Source organism: Manis pentadactyla, chromosome 9 (genome assembly GCF_030020395.1).
Source record: "Manis pentadactyla isolate mManPen7 chromosome 9, mManPen7.hap1, whole genome shotgun sequence".
Taxonomy (NCBI): domain Eukaryota; kingdom Metazoa; phylum Chordata; class Mammalia; order Pholidota; family Manidae; genus Manis; species Manis pentadactyla.
Genome location: NC_080027.1, coordinates 12856619 through 12871294, shown reverse-complemented (window position 1 = coordinate 12871294; position 14676 = coordinate 12856619). Strand labels below are relative to the sequence as shown.

Below are 14676 nucleotides of genomic sequence, written 5' to 3'. Positions count from 1 at the left end.
AGGTGATGCCCCCAAGCCTCCATTCCAAGTTCCTCCTGAGAGCCCTTTGTGCCATGCCTCCCGAGTCCTGCCCTGCTGACCACTGGATAGGGAGTCTGGCTGCCACGGACTGTGCAAGGAGGGGCAGGGGAGCCCAAACTACAACTGCCCTAAACCACGGAGGGGCTGAGCCCAAGGCTAAGGGCCTTGCCTGGGGAGTAGGAGTGTGTCCACAGAATCCCTTGGCAGTAAGGGAAGTACGAGTAGAGCCATGTTCCAGGCTGGGTCACCCCTCCTGTGCTCAGACCGTGGGATAGAGAAAAACCCAGGACAAGCCCCCAGGATGGCGCCCAGAGGGCTCTGGGCTCCTGAGCTCAGCAGGCTGCCTGGGCTGGGAGCATGGCCAGGGAAGAAGTTCCAGGAGAGGTAATGTCGCAGCTGGGCCCTGAGGATAAGCAGGGACTGGCACAGCGGCAGGAAGAATCAGGATGAATAGTACTTGAAAAATGGGAAAGGTCTGGCCAGGATTGGGGGAAGGTGGGAGAGGGTACCGGGGAGGCTGAGAAGGGCCTTGAATGCCTGAGGCCAGTGGACTTGATCCTGGCCTATGGCCAGGCCGAGCACCTGTTGTGCTGGGGGTATGAGGTCACCAGGGTAGTATGATGGGTTGGATCCTGGTTACCTCCAAGAAGAGCGACAGGCTGTTTGGGGAGACAGCTTGGGGAGTTTATTTGGCTTCACTGGATTCTGAGGCCTAGGCACCAACCCTGGCTGGGCAGCAGGAAGGCACCCAGAGAGCCCCGGCTCCAGGTGACCCCAGGATGGGGGTCCAGGCACTAAGCCCTGAGGCAGGGGCCACAGTAGCAGGGCTTGGTCAAGAGTGCTGGTGACAGCTGAGGCCGGCCCCTCTCCCCTGCACCTCCCCTCCTCCCTGCGCCACCCCTGGGGGCAATTCCCTGAGACAGGCTCTGGTCCTCCCAACCAGCTGGGTACAGTGTCAGGCCCCAACGGGGCAGGTAAGTCAGGGGACCCACACGTTGCAAGAGTGCGGGGGATGCAGGCCCCCCATCCAGTGTGAAGGCTTCCTGTGCAGTGTAGTGTTCCTGACCTTATCATAGGGGTGGGGTCCTTGGGGACCCAAGGTAGCCGCAGAGCTTGCCCCACCCCTGTTCCAGTGTATGCTGTGGCTCCTCTAGGGCAGCTGGAGCATGGTGGAGCAGCCCAGCCCTCAGGGCCCTGCCTCCGGCATCCAGGGGGCCTGAGCACCCATGTCTTTGGTCTGTGCCCTGCAGTCCTGAGGGCCTCCCCGAAAGGGGTTGGCAGGTGGAGAGTCCCAGAAGGGGTCTGTGTCTGGGAATAAGGTCCAGGGTGCCCGGCGGGGCGCAGGCTGTGGAGAGGGCAGGGGTGAAGGCCGTGGCCCGGCTGAAACGAAGCTCCACGGATCGATGCGGCTGCGTAGGGGTGAGGGCCGAGGTCGGCTGATGAGGCCCAGGGGTGGTGAGCGTGGGGTTCCCGGGGTGCCAGGAGCAGAGCGTGAGATCCCTGGTGGGGGTGAGACAGTGCTTCCTACAAAGGGGGAGGGAGTACAGGGTTAGGCAGCTACCAACTCCTGGGTGTCCCCAGGAGCCACTGCCCTACTCTGGGCTTCAGTTTCCCCATCTGCACAGTGAGCTATTCGACTCATAACTTCCATGGCTTTTTACGCTCTGTGGTGCATCTGTTTATTACGCAGGGCCTAGAAGCGAGGCTCCTGGAGCAGACTGGCCTGGGCTTGGGTCCCAGCTCTGCCACTTACTGGTGGGAGCCATGAGTCCTTTGATTTCTCTGTGCCTTAAATCTCCTTATCTGGAAAATGGGTATAACCAAAGCACCCAGTTCACAGGATCATGATAAACGAGACCCACAGTGCCTCCCAGTGCCCCGAGGACCTGGTTCGGGGGTCTAGCAGAGGGCTGTGGCCGGGGCCCTCTGGGCGCGTCCGCACCAGCCCTTCCTCCGCCAGTGCGCGGCGGGCCTCCCAGGAGCCACTCACCGCGCCTCTCCTCCGCTCGCCTGGGGCTCTTGGCGGATGGCTGGCCGGCAGGGACCCCCAGCTCCAGCGGCAGGGGTGCGGGCGGGCGGGGGGCGTCGGGGCTCGGCAGGGAGACTGGGGCGTCGCGCGTCTCGGGGGAGAAGCGGATGAGCGGGGAGGGGGGCGGCTCGGCTGGGCACGGCGTGGGCAGCGGCGCACGCGGCGCTGGTGGGGGCTCCCCGCGCTCGCGGCCCGGGGCCCCCGGCGGCTGCAGGTCGCGGCCGAGGCCTAGCAAGGCGAGCAAGGCGGTGCCGCGGAGCAGCGCGCGCTGGATCAGCTTGGGCGTCCCGGAGCCGCCGCCGCGCTCCGCAGGGCTGCGCCGAGGCTCCTCTGGCTCAGGGCTCGGCCGCGGGGGGTCACCTGGCAGCGGGCACAGGGCTCAGGTTAGGCTGTCTTCCGGGCCCAGGGACCCCTCGGTGGCCCTGGGACCAGGACTGAGTTCTGCTCCCCATCATCCTTTCCAACTTCACCCTTCCCTGAACCCAGCTCCTCCCCGTCCGCCGTGTCTTCCCGGTCACACACACACTGTGGCCTCACAGAAGTGGGGGTGGGCAGTTAAGGAACCAGTAGAGAGGCAGCACCCAGAAATGGGGGCAAGGGGAAGGTGGGCCATCAGGAGGTAAGCTAAGGCCAGATCAGAGCGCATCTTAGTGGCCTCAGTGGCTAGCTGGGGGCATCTACGGGGTTCCAGGGACAGAACTGGAACCTGTGCCCACCTCCTTCCTGTCTGGGCAGCCCTGGCCCTTCTGCCTGTCTGTGTCTACTCCAGTGGTAGCTTCTCCAGGGCACACAGGTCAATTCCAATGTACACAACAGCCCCAAAAGGTACATGTCACTGTCCCAGTCTAGAAATGAGGAAACTAATTTTCTGAATGTCAGGCCCAGAGAAGTCAGTTCTTTCTGTCAGGCCTGAGCTGATGACTTAGGGGAATTAAGTTGTCAAATCCTCATGCCCCAGGGGTTCCAGGATCAGAGAGGTTAAGGGCTGGTGTGCTGAGGCTGCACAGCCAGTGGAGAGCAGAGTTGGCCCTCCAGACAAGGGCAGCAGAGCCTCTGCTCTCCACCACTTCCCATCTAGACTCTGGGCTGGATTTCAGGACATTTTAGCCCACCTGTGAGCCTAGAGTTGGCCTGACTCCATTCTAGACCACCTGCAGTGGGTCTGGGGAGCCCATCATTGAGGAGGTAGGAGGTCTCCGATGACTTCCCACAAACCCCAGTTTTGTCAGGTCCTCCTTGGCCGGGCTTTCAAAGCCTTCCCCCTTCTCCTTGGGCCAGGCCTGGAGTAAGTCTGCCTGGAGTGGAGTATGGGCTGAGAGTTCAGAGGCAGAAATTCCAGGCTGGGAAAAGTGAGCTACTATGAACCAGGACTTAGCTTGGGGTCCCTATTCTCAGCCACAACCCTTATCCCAGTCTCTGACTCTTACCTCCCCCTCCCACTCTGCCCATGGCCACTGCCTTCTAAAATGCAAATCTGCTAAAGACAGGTTTATCTGCTTAAAAGCTCCCCATCATTTCCAGGCCCTTTCTGAACCAGCTCCTGCCTGCTTTTCCAGCTTCTCTCACTCATTCATTCAACAAACACCTGCTGATCCATGTGCTGAGGCTGCAGGCCTGGCGCCTGCCTGCTGTCTCAGCCCTGCAACTCTCTGGCTCCCAACTCTCCCTGAGTCCCACTGAGTTTCCTCTTCCTCAGGTGTGGCAAGCCCCAGGCCCACGCACACAGTGTTCTCTCTGCCTGGTGCACCTTTCCCACCTCGGCTTTCAGTGGTCTCCTATTCACCATTCAAGACCCAACTGAGATTTCACCTCTTCTGTGTAGTGATATTATGATTTACAATAAATATGTACTTGGTCTCTATCTCATTCCTGACAAAGAATGCCTAAAACCTTGGAATTTCCTAAGTGATCAATTGATAATGGTGAAAGAAATGTCTTCTGTTACTCATAATCAGCCCCTTTTAACCACACCTGAGTTCATATAAATGCGGTCACTTTGGGAAAGCTCCTAAGGATGGGGACTGGTTGTGGGGAAACCAACCATGATTAGAGGGTTGGCGCTCTCAGCTTTCACCCTTCTCTGGCCCACCACTTACTGCTCTTTACGATACTTATTTACGAAGCTGCCTCTGCCACCAGACTAGGCCCTCCCTGAGGGAGAGATCAACATGTTGATGCTTGACTCATAACATGCATCAACACATGTTTGATGGAAGAATCCATTCTTATAATCTTCAGACCACATAAGGTGATTGTTATTACCCCATTTTAGATTAAAAAACTGATCATTTATAGTGGGTTTACACAGAACAGGGAAATAAAAACATGTTTAAAACCAGCAAAAAAAGTGGGACAAAGGTAGTGAAGATGGAGGTCAGTACACAAAATGAGAGCAGAAAGAAGTTCCTGTGGCCGACAGCCTGAGAAACTGAGGTTCCCAGAGATAAGCGACTTGCCCAAGGTAACTCAGCAAGGATTTTAATTTGTCTCTAAGCTTCCTGGCAGTAGGAGGGGTCGACCCTGTTTAGGAGAAAGCAACACACTCATTCTTGAGCCAGAGACGAAAGTGAAATCACTTCCATGGGGCCTCATGGAGGTAGTGGGTAGTTGGCCATGGGGTAGTTAGTAGCTCCAGGACAACCAGCTTCACGGGCAGCTTCTGTCAGTGTAAGCTGACTGCATCCATTAATATGCAACTCACTGCAACCTGTTCTCCAGGGGCCAGAACACCGAGGCAGGGCTAGGGGTAGGAGAAAGGGCTCCCCAGTGGTGTGGTTTATGCCTGTGATAGTTTCAGCCAGGCTTCTGACTCTGTGGGTGGCTGAGAGGTCAAGGTCATGGGCCCAAGATGGCAACTGGAATGTGGGCCTCTGCTAGGGGAACCAAGTGCTTGGCCAGCAGCTGAGCTGGGGCAGGTGATATCCTTTCAGGTAAGGGGGCAGGCTTGAGAAGGATGGGGCCCAGGTCTTGTGCCCCTGCCCATGGTTGCTCAGGAAGGGCAAGGCCAAGGGGATCTGTAGGACATGGTCAGGGGCTGCTTCAACCTACACACAGGTTGAAAAGACCTCAAATTCTCCAATGGCCCTTTTGACCTGCTATTTTCTACAGCAAGTGATTCCAAGCAGCCCCCTTGGCCTTCTAATTCTCAGTTGAGTCCCTGTAGCACAGCCAGCTTGGCACAAAGCAAATGCTGGAGAAGAAAATGGTACAGCAGATGGGAGTTCAAATCCCTGTGCTGCTGTGTGCCCTACATCAAATTACTTAACGTGGCCTTCAGTTCCTTCTTCTATAAAGTGGCTCTAACAGTAACACCAACCTCGTACCATTGCCTGGCTCATAGGGGGGACCTAATATTAGCGCTGTTCTTACTATCAAATGTAGCTTGGGTAATGGTGGAGGTGGTGTGCCAGGTGGGATGAAAGGGATGAGTCCAAATTGCTTGCCGAACAGGACTCTGGGCTGCCAGCAGCTCAGCCAGGTCCCGTATTCTCGCTGTGAGGAGCAGGGGCCTCCGAAGGGACCCGCAGGCCAGGAAGGTTTCAGCTTTCTAGTCCTGCCAGTGCTGAGCCGGTCCTTTAACCCTCTGAGAAACCTTTAAGTGAAAACTCTGGAGGAAGCTCACTATGAGCTTGGGAGCCAAAGTCTCTCTGGGTTCACTTCCTTAGCTGGGGGCTTTCAGTGGGCCACTTTCTCTAAAATGGGGATAATAATGGAACCTCCCCACAGGGTTGTTGATGGGAGCTATTATCATCCTGGGAAACAGAAAAGCCTAGAACTGCCCCAGATGCAGAAGGCCCTGGATTCCCACTGCTCAGCTTTCTTATCTTCTTCTCCACCCACAGACTAGAAGGGGCTCTGAGAAGCAAAGTGTAGAAGCTACTCCACATAGCAGTTTTCTTTCTCTCTCTGGGCCCAGCGTCCCTTGGGTCCCAAATTGCGTGGGGAGGTACCATTCCCTGTCTTCCTTCCCTGGAGCCTGCTGCGGGCACAGAAGCTGCCACAGGGCCAGGAAAGAGCCCTCTTGAAGGCCAAGCCTGAACAGCAGGGCCAGATCCTGGGCCCCCTGGGGCCCGGGCTGTATCCAGCTCAGTCATGGGCACAGAGGTCAGACCTGGGTTCTAGGAATGCTTTGCCCTGCCTGCTGGCTTCTTACAGCCTTCCCAGAGTCCCCACAGGAGTACAGCAAGAGCCTGCTGGGGGAGACAAGGCCACTCACCGTTGAGCATTGGGGGTGTGGAAGGAGATCCTAAGGGGGATGAGTCATCTGAATCCAGGTACCAAGTGGCTTCGTCCACACGGGATCGTCTCCTGGTGAGAGGACAGGAGGGGAGATGTGTTTCATGATTCTCGGGACTGCTGGGAGGTAGGTGATGCTGGGGTGGGGGACACTCAGGCACTCACCTCCCATTCTGGGCTTCTCCAGGCTTGGGGGAACTGGGACCCCAGGCCCAGTATGCTCGCCGCTCTCCATTGCTTGAATCCTCCAAACGTCGGGGGGACTGGCGGCCCCAAGTCTGGCCTGGTTCTGCAGGCTCCACTGTTGAGGGGAAATGAATGGAGTCTGAGCTGAGGTCAAGAGCCCTGACCCTTGTCCTCCCATTATGAGTGTCAGACCCCAGCAGCAACTTCTCAGAGGACTGGGGATTAGGGTGGGCCCCACACTATTTCTAGGGCAGGCTCTGGGCCACAGAGAACCTGAGCACCACTGGTCAGGGTAGGAGGGTGTGGGTGGGTCCTGGGGCTGGCAGTGCGGCAGGCAGCTTATCCAGCCCTTCAGCCAGCACCTGCTGCTGCTTAGTGCAGACCCTGCCGCAAACTGCCTAGTTTGTGTGACGGTAGACAAGTCACTTTTTTCTTTTCTCATCTATGAAACTTAGATAACAGTATCTGCATTTTTGGGTTATTGTGAGGAATTAAGCTAACATTAGCCATGCACTTAGAAAAACGAGTGGTACATGAGTCTTGCAATTGTTAGACTTAAAAAAACCAAAACAGTAGAGTAAATGCTGCTTGGGTAACTGAGAAACTAGTTTACATGGATAATGGTGGGATCCTGGGAACAGGGAGGAAGAGGAGGAGGTGGCCTTAGTATGACTGACAGAAGGATAAGGGCTGGGGGAAAGGCATGGGACAGTTTCTTACACTGGATGGCCCGGAATCTGGGAAAGGTAGGCGAGTCCCCAGCCCCAACTTCGAAAACGTTTCTCCTCCGGTCCAGGCCGGGTGAGGCCTGCACGGTGATGCGGTGTTTGAAGTCTGGAGGCGGAGGATGAAGCAGGGTACCAGTGGAGATCCAGGATCCCAACCTGCAGGGACCCCGGCGGGTTCCCGACCCACGCAGGCAGTGCAGGGACCGGACCCGGCACGGTGACTATGTGGCTGGGGCCGGCTTCACTGCCTTCTTGGGCTCCAGGCTCTCAGTAAGGAAAGTGAACCGCCTAGACCCCACCGCAAGGAATACCGCGGCGGAGCAAGGGAAGCGGCGGCGGCCCGCCCCGCCCCCAAGGCCTTCCCAGAACTCATGAGCTCCGCCCCTTCCCGGCCGCAGCCACTGGCAAGGAGTATTTCCGCTAGACCCCGCCCACAGACGAAAACACACTCCGCCAAACCCTCCCCTCCGGCCACACAGCCAATGGTGGGGCGGCGTGCTGAGGCGCCGCCCTTACCGAGGGGCATGCTGATGCGCTCGCCGCCGTCGCGCGCGCGGAGTTTGCTGCGCTTGAAGGTGCCGCGCCGACGGCGCACGTGCGGCCGCTCGCGGTCCACCTGCTGCAGCAGCAGCGTCAGCTCGCGCTCGAACACCTCCAGCTCCCACTGAGCCAGCAGGTGCTCGCGCCGCCGCAGCTGCTCCGCCTGCGATCGTTGCTCACGTGCTGCGCGGGTCAGCTCCTCCTCGCGGCTCAGTAGTTCCTGTGTCCCGGACAGCGAAGGCGGTGAGGTCAGCCCCGTACGGACCCTGGCGCCCGCCCCCACTCTCTGCCCCCTGGAGACATTTCTTTCCTTAAAACTCTGGGACCTCTACTCCTCCCACCTTTTCCTTGGCCCGCAGCTCATCAAAGAGGCTTTGGATCTCGCGCTTCCAGCCTTCCTGCATGGAATGGAAGGAGTCCCGCGGCATTTCTCGCAGGACCTGCGCCTCTAGCGCCTCCAACTGCTGCAGGATGGAGGCGAAGTCGGGCCTGCGGTGGGGGTCCTGCGCCCAGCAGTCTGGGGACATGGTGAAGCGGGACAGAATAAGAAGGGGTCTGGGGGTGGATGTGTCCTGGACCAAGGTCTGCTCCTCACCCTCCTGCTCCAACCCCTTACCGGCCATAAGCTGTGCGAAGGGCTCGGGGCAGGTGGATGGGATGGGCAGTGTCAGCTTGTTAACAGCCACTCCATAGGCTACAGCAAGGCAGTCGATTCCTCGGTAGGGCACCTCCCCAGTCAGCAATTCCCAAAGCAGCACCCCAAAGCTGTGGGAGAGACAAAGGGTCTGTGTTCCCCTCCTCTGCTTCATCATTGCCATTTCACCCCAAAGCACCAAGGAACTAAATGGTTTGGGTCCCTCCTCCTGGGCTCCACCTGTCTGTCCAGGGCTAGATTTTCACAGCCACCTCTGCCCTCTGCAGCCCCATAGCTGTCTCTGTCCAGCCTCCACTAAGGTCGCACCTCCAGACATCGCTGCCCTTAGAGAAGGTGGAGGCCTTGATAACTTCGGGAGCCATCCAGGCATAGGTGCCCGCAGCACTCATTTGCGTAGTTTTGTGCCATTCTCGGGCCAGGCCGAAGTCAGTGATCTTCAGGGTCTTGTGCTCCATGTCGTCACCCTCAATGGGTTGCAGCAGCAGAACTGGGGAAGAGGAGGGGCAGGATTGTGGGTGCTGCAGGCTCAGGTGGTGAGGACAAGGAAGGAGTTGGGAGCAAACACACCTGACAGACATCCTGGCTGGGTATTGGGGGCATGGAGGTGATCTTGCCTTGGAGAGCTCAAAGCTGGGGTTGGGGTAAAATCAGACAAAAATAATAATGCTGGGAAATATTTACAGAGGGGCAACTAGAGGCCAGGCATTTTACACTCAGCTCTGGCACCCACAAAAAAAAATCTAGGAGGTAGACTTCATTACCCTCCTTTTTCCACAGAGGAAACTGACTTAGTCAATTTATCATATGCAGATAAAGCAAAGATTTCATTCTGGTCTGTGTAGCTCCAAAGCCACTGCTCTAACTCTTAACACTGCACTGAATAGAAACACAGTATGGTAGCCGCTCAGCACTTGTGGCTCAGACTGAAACGGGGCCTCCATACTCTGTACAGAGATGGGAGACAGCAACTTGCAGATATCTCATCAGGACAAATGTGGCTCAAGTGAGAGAAGTTTTACAGAAACAGAAAGAGAATAAAATCTTAAATCATCCATAATTTGAAGGGGCCTCTACTTTTCTGGTTATAGCCAACCACATTTTTGAACACATGTCATTTCAGGGCACACACATCTCTTAGCTCTTCTGCCCAGGATGACAGCATCATTATATGGGGAGCACAGGATACTGGGGATGGAGCAGAGGATAGACATCTGGTGATTCAGGGAAGACTTCACAGAGGAGGTTGTAAAACCAGGGTCTTCCCTTTCCCAGGCTTAAAGCCACAATTCCTATCCTGCAGCTGGCCGGGCTCTCTGGGCCTCATGGGGCATCTGCTCAGCTGCCCAACCTCTCGTGGCTGCCTTTGGTTCCAGGGCCTCGGACTGCTTGTGCTGTTTGTGTCAAGGCCTCCCCTCCCCTCAGCCATTTCAACGCTGGTGCTCGTCAGAGCCTAACCTCTCCTCAGCCACTGCCCACCACCCTCAGGCTGTCTCAGCCTCTCCCAGGTGCCAGGTGCCCCCTCCTCACATTTGGAGCTCTAGGCCATAAGTTGATTCAGTTGCCTATCAGCTTCCCTGCCTGGTGTCCACACACCCTCGCCAATCACCTGCATCGTTCCCCCAGTACGTGGCAATCTTCCTGTACTCCACCCTCTCCTCTGAGCCAGACTGCAGCTGAGACCCGAACAGTTAATAAAACTGAGGATGACAACAAACCTGCCTCAGAGGGACCTCAGGAGTTCTTAACAGGACCACACTTTTTAAGCTTTAGCATTGGGTCTGGTAGCTGACATGAGTATACTAAATGCAAGTTGTCCTAAAGATCCTGCCACTCGTGTCCCTCGTGTTGCCTGTCCTCTCCATCCTCTATCACGACTTACTCCCAGCTTTGCAACAGCCTCCAGCCTGGCTGCTGGAGGGGTGGAACCAGACACAAGCTCACTCTAAAGAACCGCAGCACACCGGAGTGGCACCAGGCAAAGGGGTCTGTGTGCTGGGACGCTTGACCAAAACTGGCTGCTTCTTGGGCAGGTCTCTAGCCAGTTGTGCTACCTCACACGCAAGTGAAGCACTTTCTACACCAGCATTTTAGGCTGGGAGGCCAGTCTTCCCTTTTCATTCAGGTAATCAGGCCCCGAGAGGGGCAGCAACTCATCTGAAATCTCAGGACTTCTTATTACTGGTGGCCTTTCTGCCTCTTCCCACTCCCAGCTCCACCTGACACCTGCGAGGGCTCATCCTCACCTTCCTTTCCCCTGCTTTTCCCAACCCAAGTTGCTTTTCTGGTGTCTGATATAGATCTTGAGGATGCAGTGGTTGGGAGCTACCCAGAGGATGGGGGTCTAGAGGTTCCAAGACTGTCCATGCCCCCTTAGGGCTCCGTGGCTTCTGAAGGGGACCTGGTCCCCAGCCCCTCGCTGGGCTGGCCTCTGTAGGGCTTGGGAGAGGCCTAGGCAGCTCATACCTCTTCCGCTTTCCTCCCATGGTCCCTACTTCTCCTTTCTAGGAGGCATGGGCCAGGTCTTCAACTTGGGGGGGGTTTCTTTGAGGGAGAATTGGGGGAGGTCAGGCCCAGGCCGGGCTGGCTGGTCAGTCCTGTGACTCGTGGGCCTGGAGAATTCCCCCTCCTCTCCCCACCAGGCTTCCTCACAAGGCCCCCATTGTCCAGGAAAATCACGCCATTGTTTCCTGGCTGTGCCCCCCCAACCCAGGGACTCCCCCCACATCCCGCAGACAGTACTCTGGGCCTAGGACTGGGGTCCTTGAGGTGGGAGGCCAGACTCAGGGAGGCTGAGGGCACCTTGCCTGCCCTTCATCACCACCCAGACTCTGGGAAGCAGGGCAACTGGGGGGAGTGGGGGTGTGATCCCTGGCTCCTTCCTCTCCCACAAACCCCCCACCCCCAGCTCTTTCCTCTCCAGCAGGCAGCTGGGCTGGGGAGGGAGCAGAGGCTGGAGCAGGGGCAGGAAGCCGGCTCAGGGGCAGCAGGAAACGCAGGAAGCTGTGGGGAGGGTGGGGAGCAGGGGCCTGGGCTATTGTTCCATTTTCTCTGGAAAGAAAACCAGAGGAAAAACAGAAGACTGGAGTCCCCTCCCCCCAAACCTTCGGGGAATCCCCCTCAGGCTGGGGCAAGGAGTGGGGGTCCCTAGATCGCTAGGTCCCAGGAGTGAGGCTAGAGGTGGTAAGTGCCCCCTACTGTGGATGAGGAGTGGGTGGGGTGGCTGACAGGCCTCCCCCTGGCCCTGAAGCCCTGGCAAGGACGTGGATGTCACTGGGTCCGCGTGTTGTGCTCCCCCCAGGCTCCTTGTCTATGCTCAACTGAAGCCAAGACACTAAAATATCCATGCTCAGCCCTCCAAGAGCTGCCCATGCCTCTCCAGTAATCCACTGGCTCCTCCTGCACTTCCTACTGCTCCACAGTCTGCACCCTGGGCCCCAGAAGCCCAGCCCCGGGTCCCCACCACTGTGCTGGGTCCTGCCCCTTTGCGTCTGCCCTGGTCGGGCCCTGCCCAGATAATCGGCTGGATGCCTCTGAACACTGCTTGCTTTTGGCCTGGTGTAAAGCTTGCCTGCTTCAGGAAGCCCTCTGAACCTGTCACTAGCTTGTCTTGGGCCCACGCTGGCCAGTGTGAGGGGCCTGAAGTGGCAGGAGATGGAGTGCCTCACTGCTTGAGTCTCCCTTGGCCCCACAACGCCCACCCCAAGTGCTGATTCCAGGCAAGGCCCTCAAATGTCCACCCCCACGGCTGAGGGCCCACCATCAGATGCCAGGGCTTGCCCAGTCTGTTAAGCCATTTCACCTTCCTAGTCACTCCCTTTTTACAGAGTCCAAAATTGAGGCTCTGAGTTGAAATAACCAGCTAGTAGTCATGCAGCCAGAGGGAGGGTGGGGACAGAATTCCAACCCTGGCCTTAGCCTTGACCACCACAGGGGGCTTTCCCCTTCCAGGCCTCTGTTTTGGAGGAGCTGCCCATCGAAAGCGGAGGGGAGAGCATCCACAGTGCAAGTACGAGCTCTGGGGGATGGGAAGGTGAGGTGTGGCCACGGCGAGGCAGGATGCTCATGGCATACCTGAGAAGTGCAATTTTTTAACTTGCAGCTGTGAGCTAGGGTCATAGACTCCTGGGGCATGAAGGACTCTGGTGCCTGGGACTTCTGCTTTGGGGGAGTGTGAGCTCATGCGCCGCTCCTGCCTCTAGCAGGTCCCCAGGCAGGCTCAGCTGAGAGTTGGCAGCAGGTGTGCACTTGGGCCATGCCACCCTCCAACCACACTCCCCAAAACTCACTGTTGTTGGACTTGAGGTCTCGGTGGATGACAGGCACCAGGGCCTCACAGTGCAGATAGTGCATCCCACGGGCAATCTGCACAGCCCAGTTGACCAGCACATGGGGGGGCACACGCCGCCCAGCCAGGGCACGGCTGAGGGGCCCACCGGCTGCGTACTCCATCACCAGGCACAGGTTGGGCTCCTCCAGGCACACGGCCTTGAGGGCAATGATGTTGGGGTGTGCCAGCATGGCGAAAAGCCGGGCCTCTTGGCGCACACTCTCAGCTGTCACACTGATGTCCTCGTCGGGGTCCTGGCGAGCTGCCTTCACAGCCACTAGCTCACCTCGCCAGCTGCCACGGTAGACCTTGCCGAAGCCACCAATGCCGATCACCTCCTCCAGCCGAAGCTCCTGGAAGCTGGCTACTTCGCAGGGGGGCGGGCCGCCACCCCGAGACACATAGTTGGATGGAAAGATGCCCACCTGGCCGCCTACCTGGCCCGCCCACCAGCCCTCATCGCCTGAGATAGCTGCATCTCGGGACAGCACCTCCACACGGTCACCCTTCCTCAGGGCCAGCTCGTCCTGCCCATTAGGCTCGTAGTCAAACAGGGCCGTCCACACAGGGTTGGCGTAAGCTGCTGCCTTCGGGGACCCCTCTGGCCAGCCTCCACCGCCACCCCCGCTGCCCCCACTTCCACTGTTCCATGACCCTAGCGGGCTCTTGAGGAAGAGGTTCTTCAAGGGCTCCATGGGTGGAGCTGGTGTTGGGGTGTGCGGGGGACCTTCCTTGGGTGTCCCTGCTCCCCACCCCTGCTGGCTGCCCAGGCCCTAGTCCTGGAACCTGGGCATCCAGGCCCTGGCCCTCAGCCCCAGACCCACGCCTCTCTGGGGAGCCAGGAGTGTCGCCTCCTGGCCCCCTGCATCTCGGGCTTTTAGAGGAGGGCCACCCAGGGCGGTTTGGTCAGGCTCGGGGGGTGGGACCCCGGCGCCTCCGGCGTCTCACCATGGCTGGCTCAGAGGGGCCCGGGCGTCCCTCAGTTCTGGAGCAGTCCTCAGAGCCTGGCTCCGACACCCACCAAGTGCAAGGTGGGGCCACCGAGGGGCAGCTCCTGGGCTCCGGTGGGGTCTGTTAGCGCAGGGAATGGCTGGAGTGTTCCTAGTTGGGCCGAGCTGCCTCTCCCCAGTCCAGCTCCCTCGGCCCGACGGCTCCAACCCCGTTCCCTTCTTCCTCCTCCCTTTGTACTTTGGCCCCGGGGGCGGGAGGCAGAGGTGGAGGGTGGAGTTTCACTTTTTTCCGCTCTTCTCCCTCCTGCAGGAAACAGCATCAGATGACGCAGGCGGGTAGCACTGCTCCCCTCCCAGAGACGGCAGGCGGCTGTGCCGGGGAATTCCCGGCTAGGCGGGTTAGGGTAGCCCCGACCCCCCACCCCATCAAAGAAAGCTCAGGGTCGAGGCTGCTCTCTGCCAAGGACGGGCCACCCGGCCGTCTGCATCCACATCAGCAAAACGGGGTATAGAATGTGGGCTCGGGAGTGGGGCAAACCCGAGTCTGGTCTTGGCTCCGAAGTTTCAGGGCTATGTGCCCCATCCTCTTTTGGCTTCGTTCTTTTCATATGTGAAATGGGGACTAGAAGCTCTGCTTGTCAGAGCTAGTGGGATGGGGTGGGGGAGATTGGAGAACGGAACGGCTGCACCTCAAGCGCCTGGAACCCATGGTTTAAGGCTCTCCTCCTCCCTTCACCCGGAAAATACATTTCTTCACTTCCCTTCCCCAGTGGGCGGAAACCCGAGACTGTTGTCCCGAACTTGGTTCAGTGACTGGATTCAGAATAGCTAAATCGCCCTCACAACCGCGGAATTTACCCCAATTGCCTTAAGCCTGTCACTTTAAGAAGAACGACGCTATCCTATTTCGATTATTCCTGCCTGTCGCTGAGAGTCGCTTTCTACACTCTATGTCTGAGCTCTGCCCCGGAAGCAGACAGGTAGCTTGGGGACAAGAGACGCCC

At 58.1% G+C, this 14676-nt stretch overlaps 1 protein-coding gene across 2 annotated transcripts; it reads right to left on the bottom strand.

The window, feature by feature from the left end:
* Positions 1 to 449: 449 nt before the first annotated feature.
* On the bottom strand, positions 450 to 14333 carry MAP3K11 (mitogen-activated protein kinase kinase kinase 11). 2 transcript variants are annotated; one of them, XM_036929130.2, is made up of 11 exons: positions 12682 to 14333; positions 8963 to 9025; positions 8702 to 8882; positions 8357 to 8505; positions 8082 to 8257; positions 7717 to 7960; positions 7193 to 7306; positions 6452 to 6587; positions 6267 to 6358; positions 2012 to 2410; positions 450 to 1545 (listed from the first exon to the last, which is right to left on the bottom strand). In XM_036929130.2, the coding sequence occupies exons 1-11, from the start codon at positions 13415 to 13417 to the stop codon at positions 1208 to 1210; spliced, it is 2628 nt and encodes an 875-aa protein (XP_036785025.2). In that variant the 5' UTR covers positions 13418 to 14333; the 3' UTR covers positions 450 to 1207. The 2 variants fall into 2 exon arrangements, with proteins under 2 accessions (XP_036785025.2, XP_036785029.2); XM_036929134.2 differs by lacking the exon at positions 8963 to 9025 and having other exon boundaries at positions 459 to 1545; positions 12682 to 14324.
* Positions 14334 to 14676: the final 343 nt, after the last annotated feature.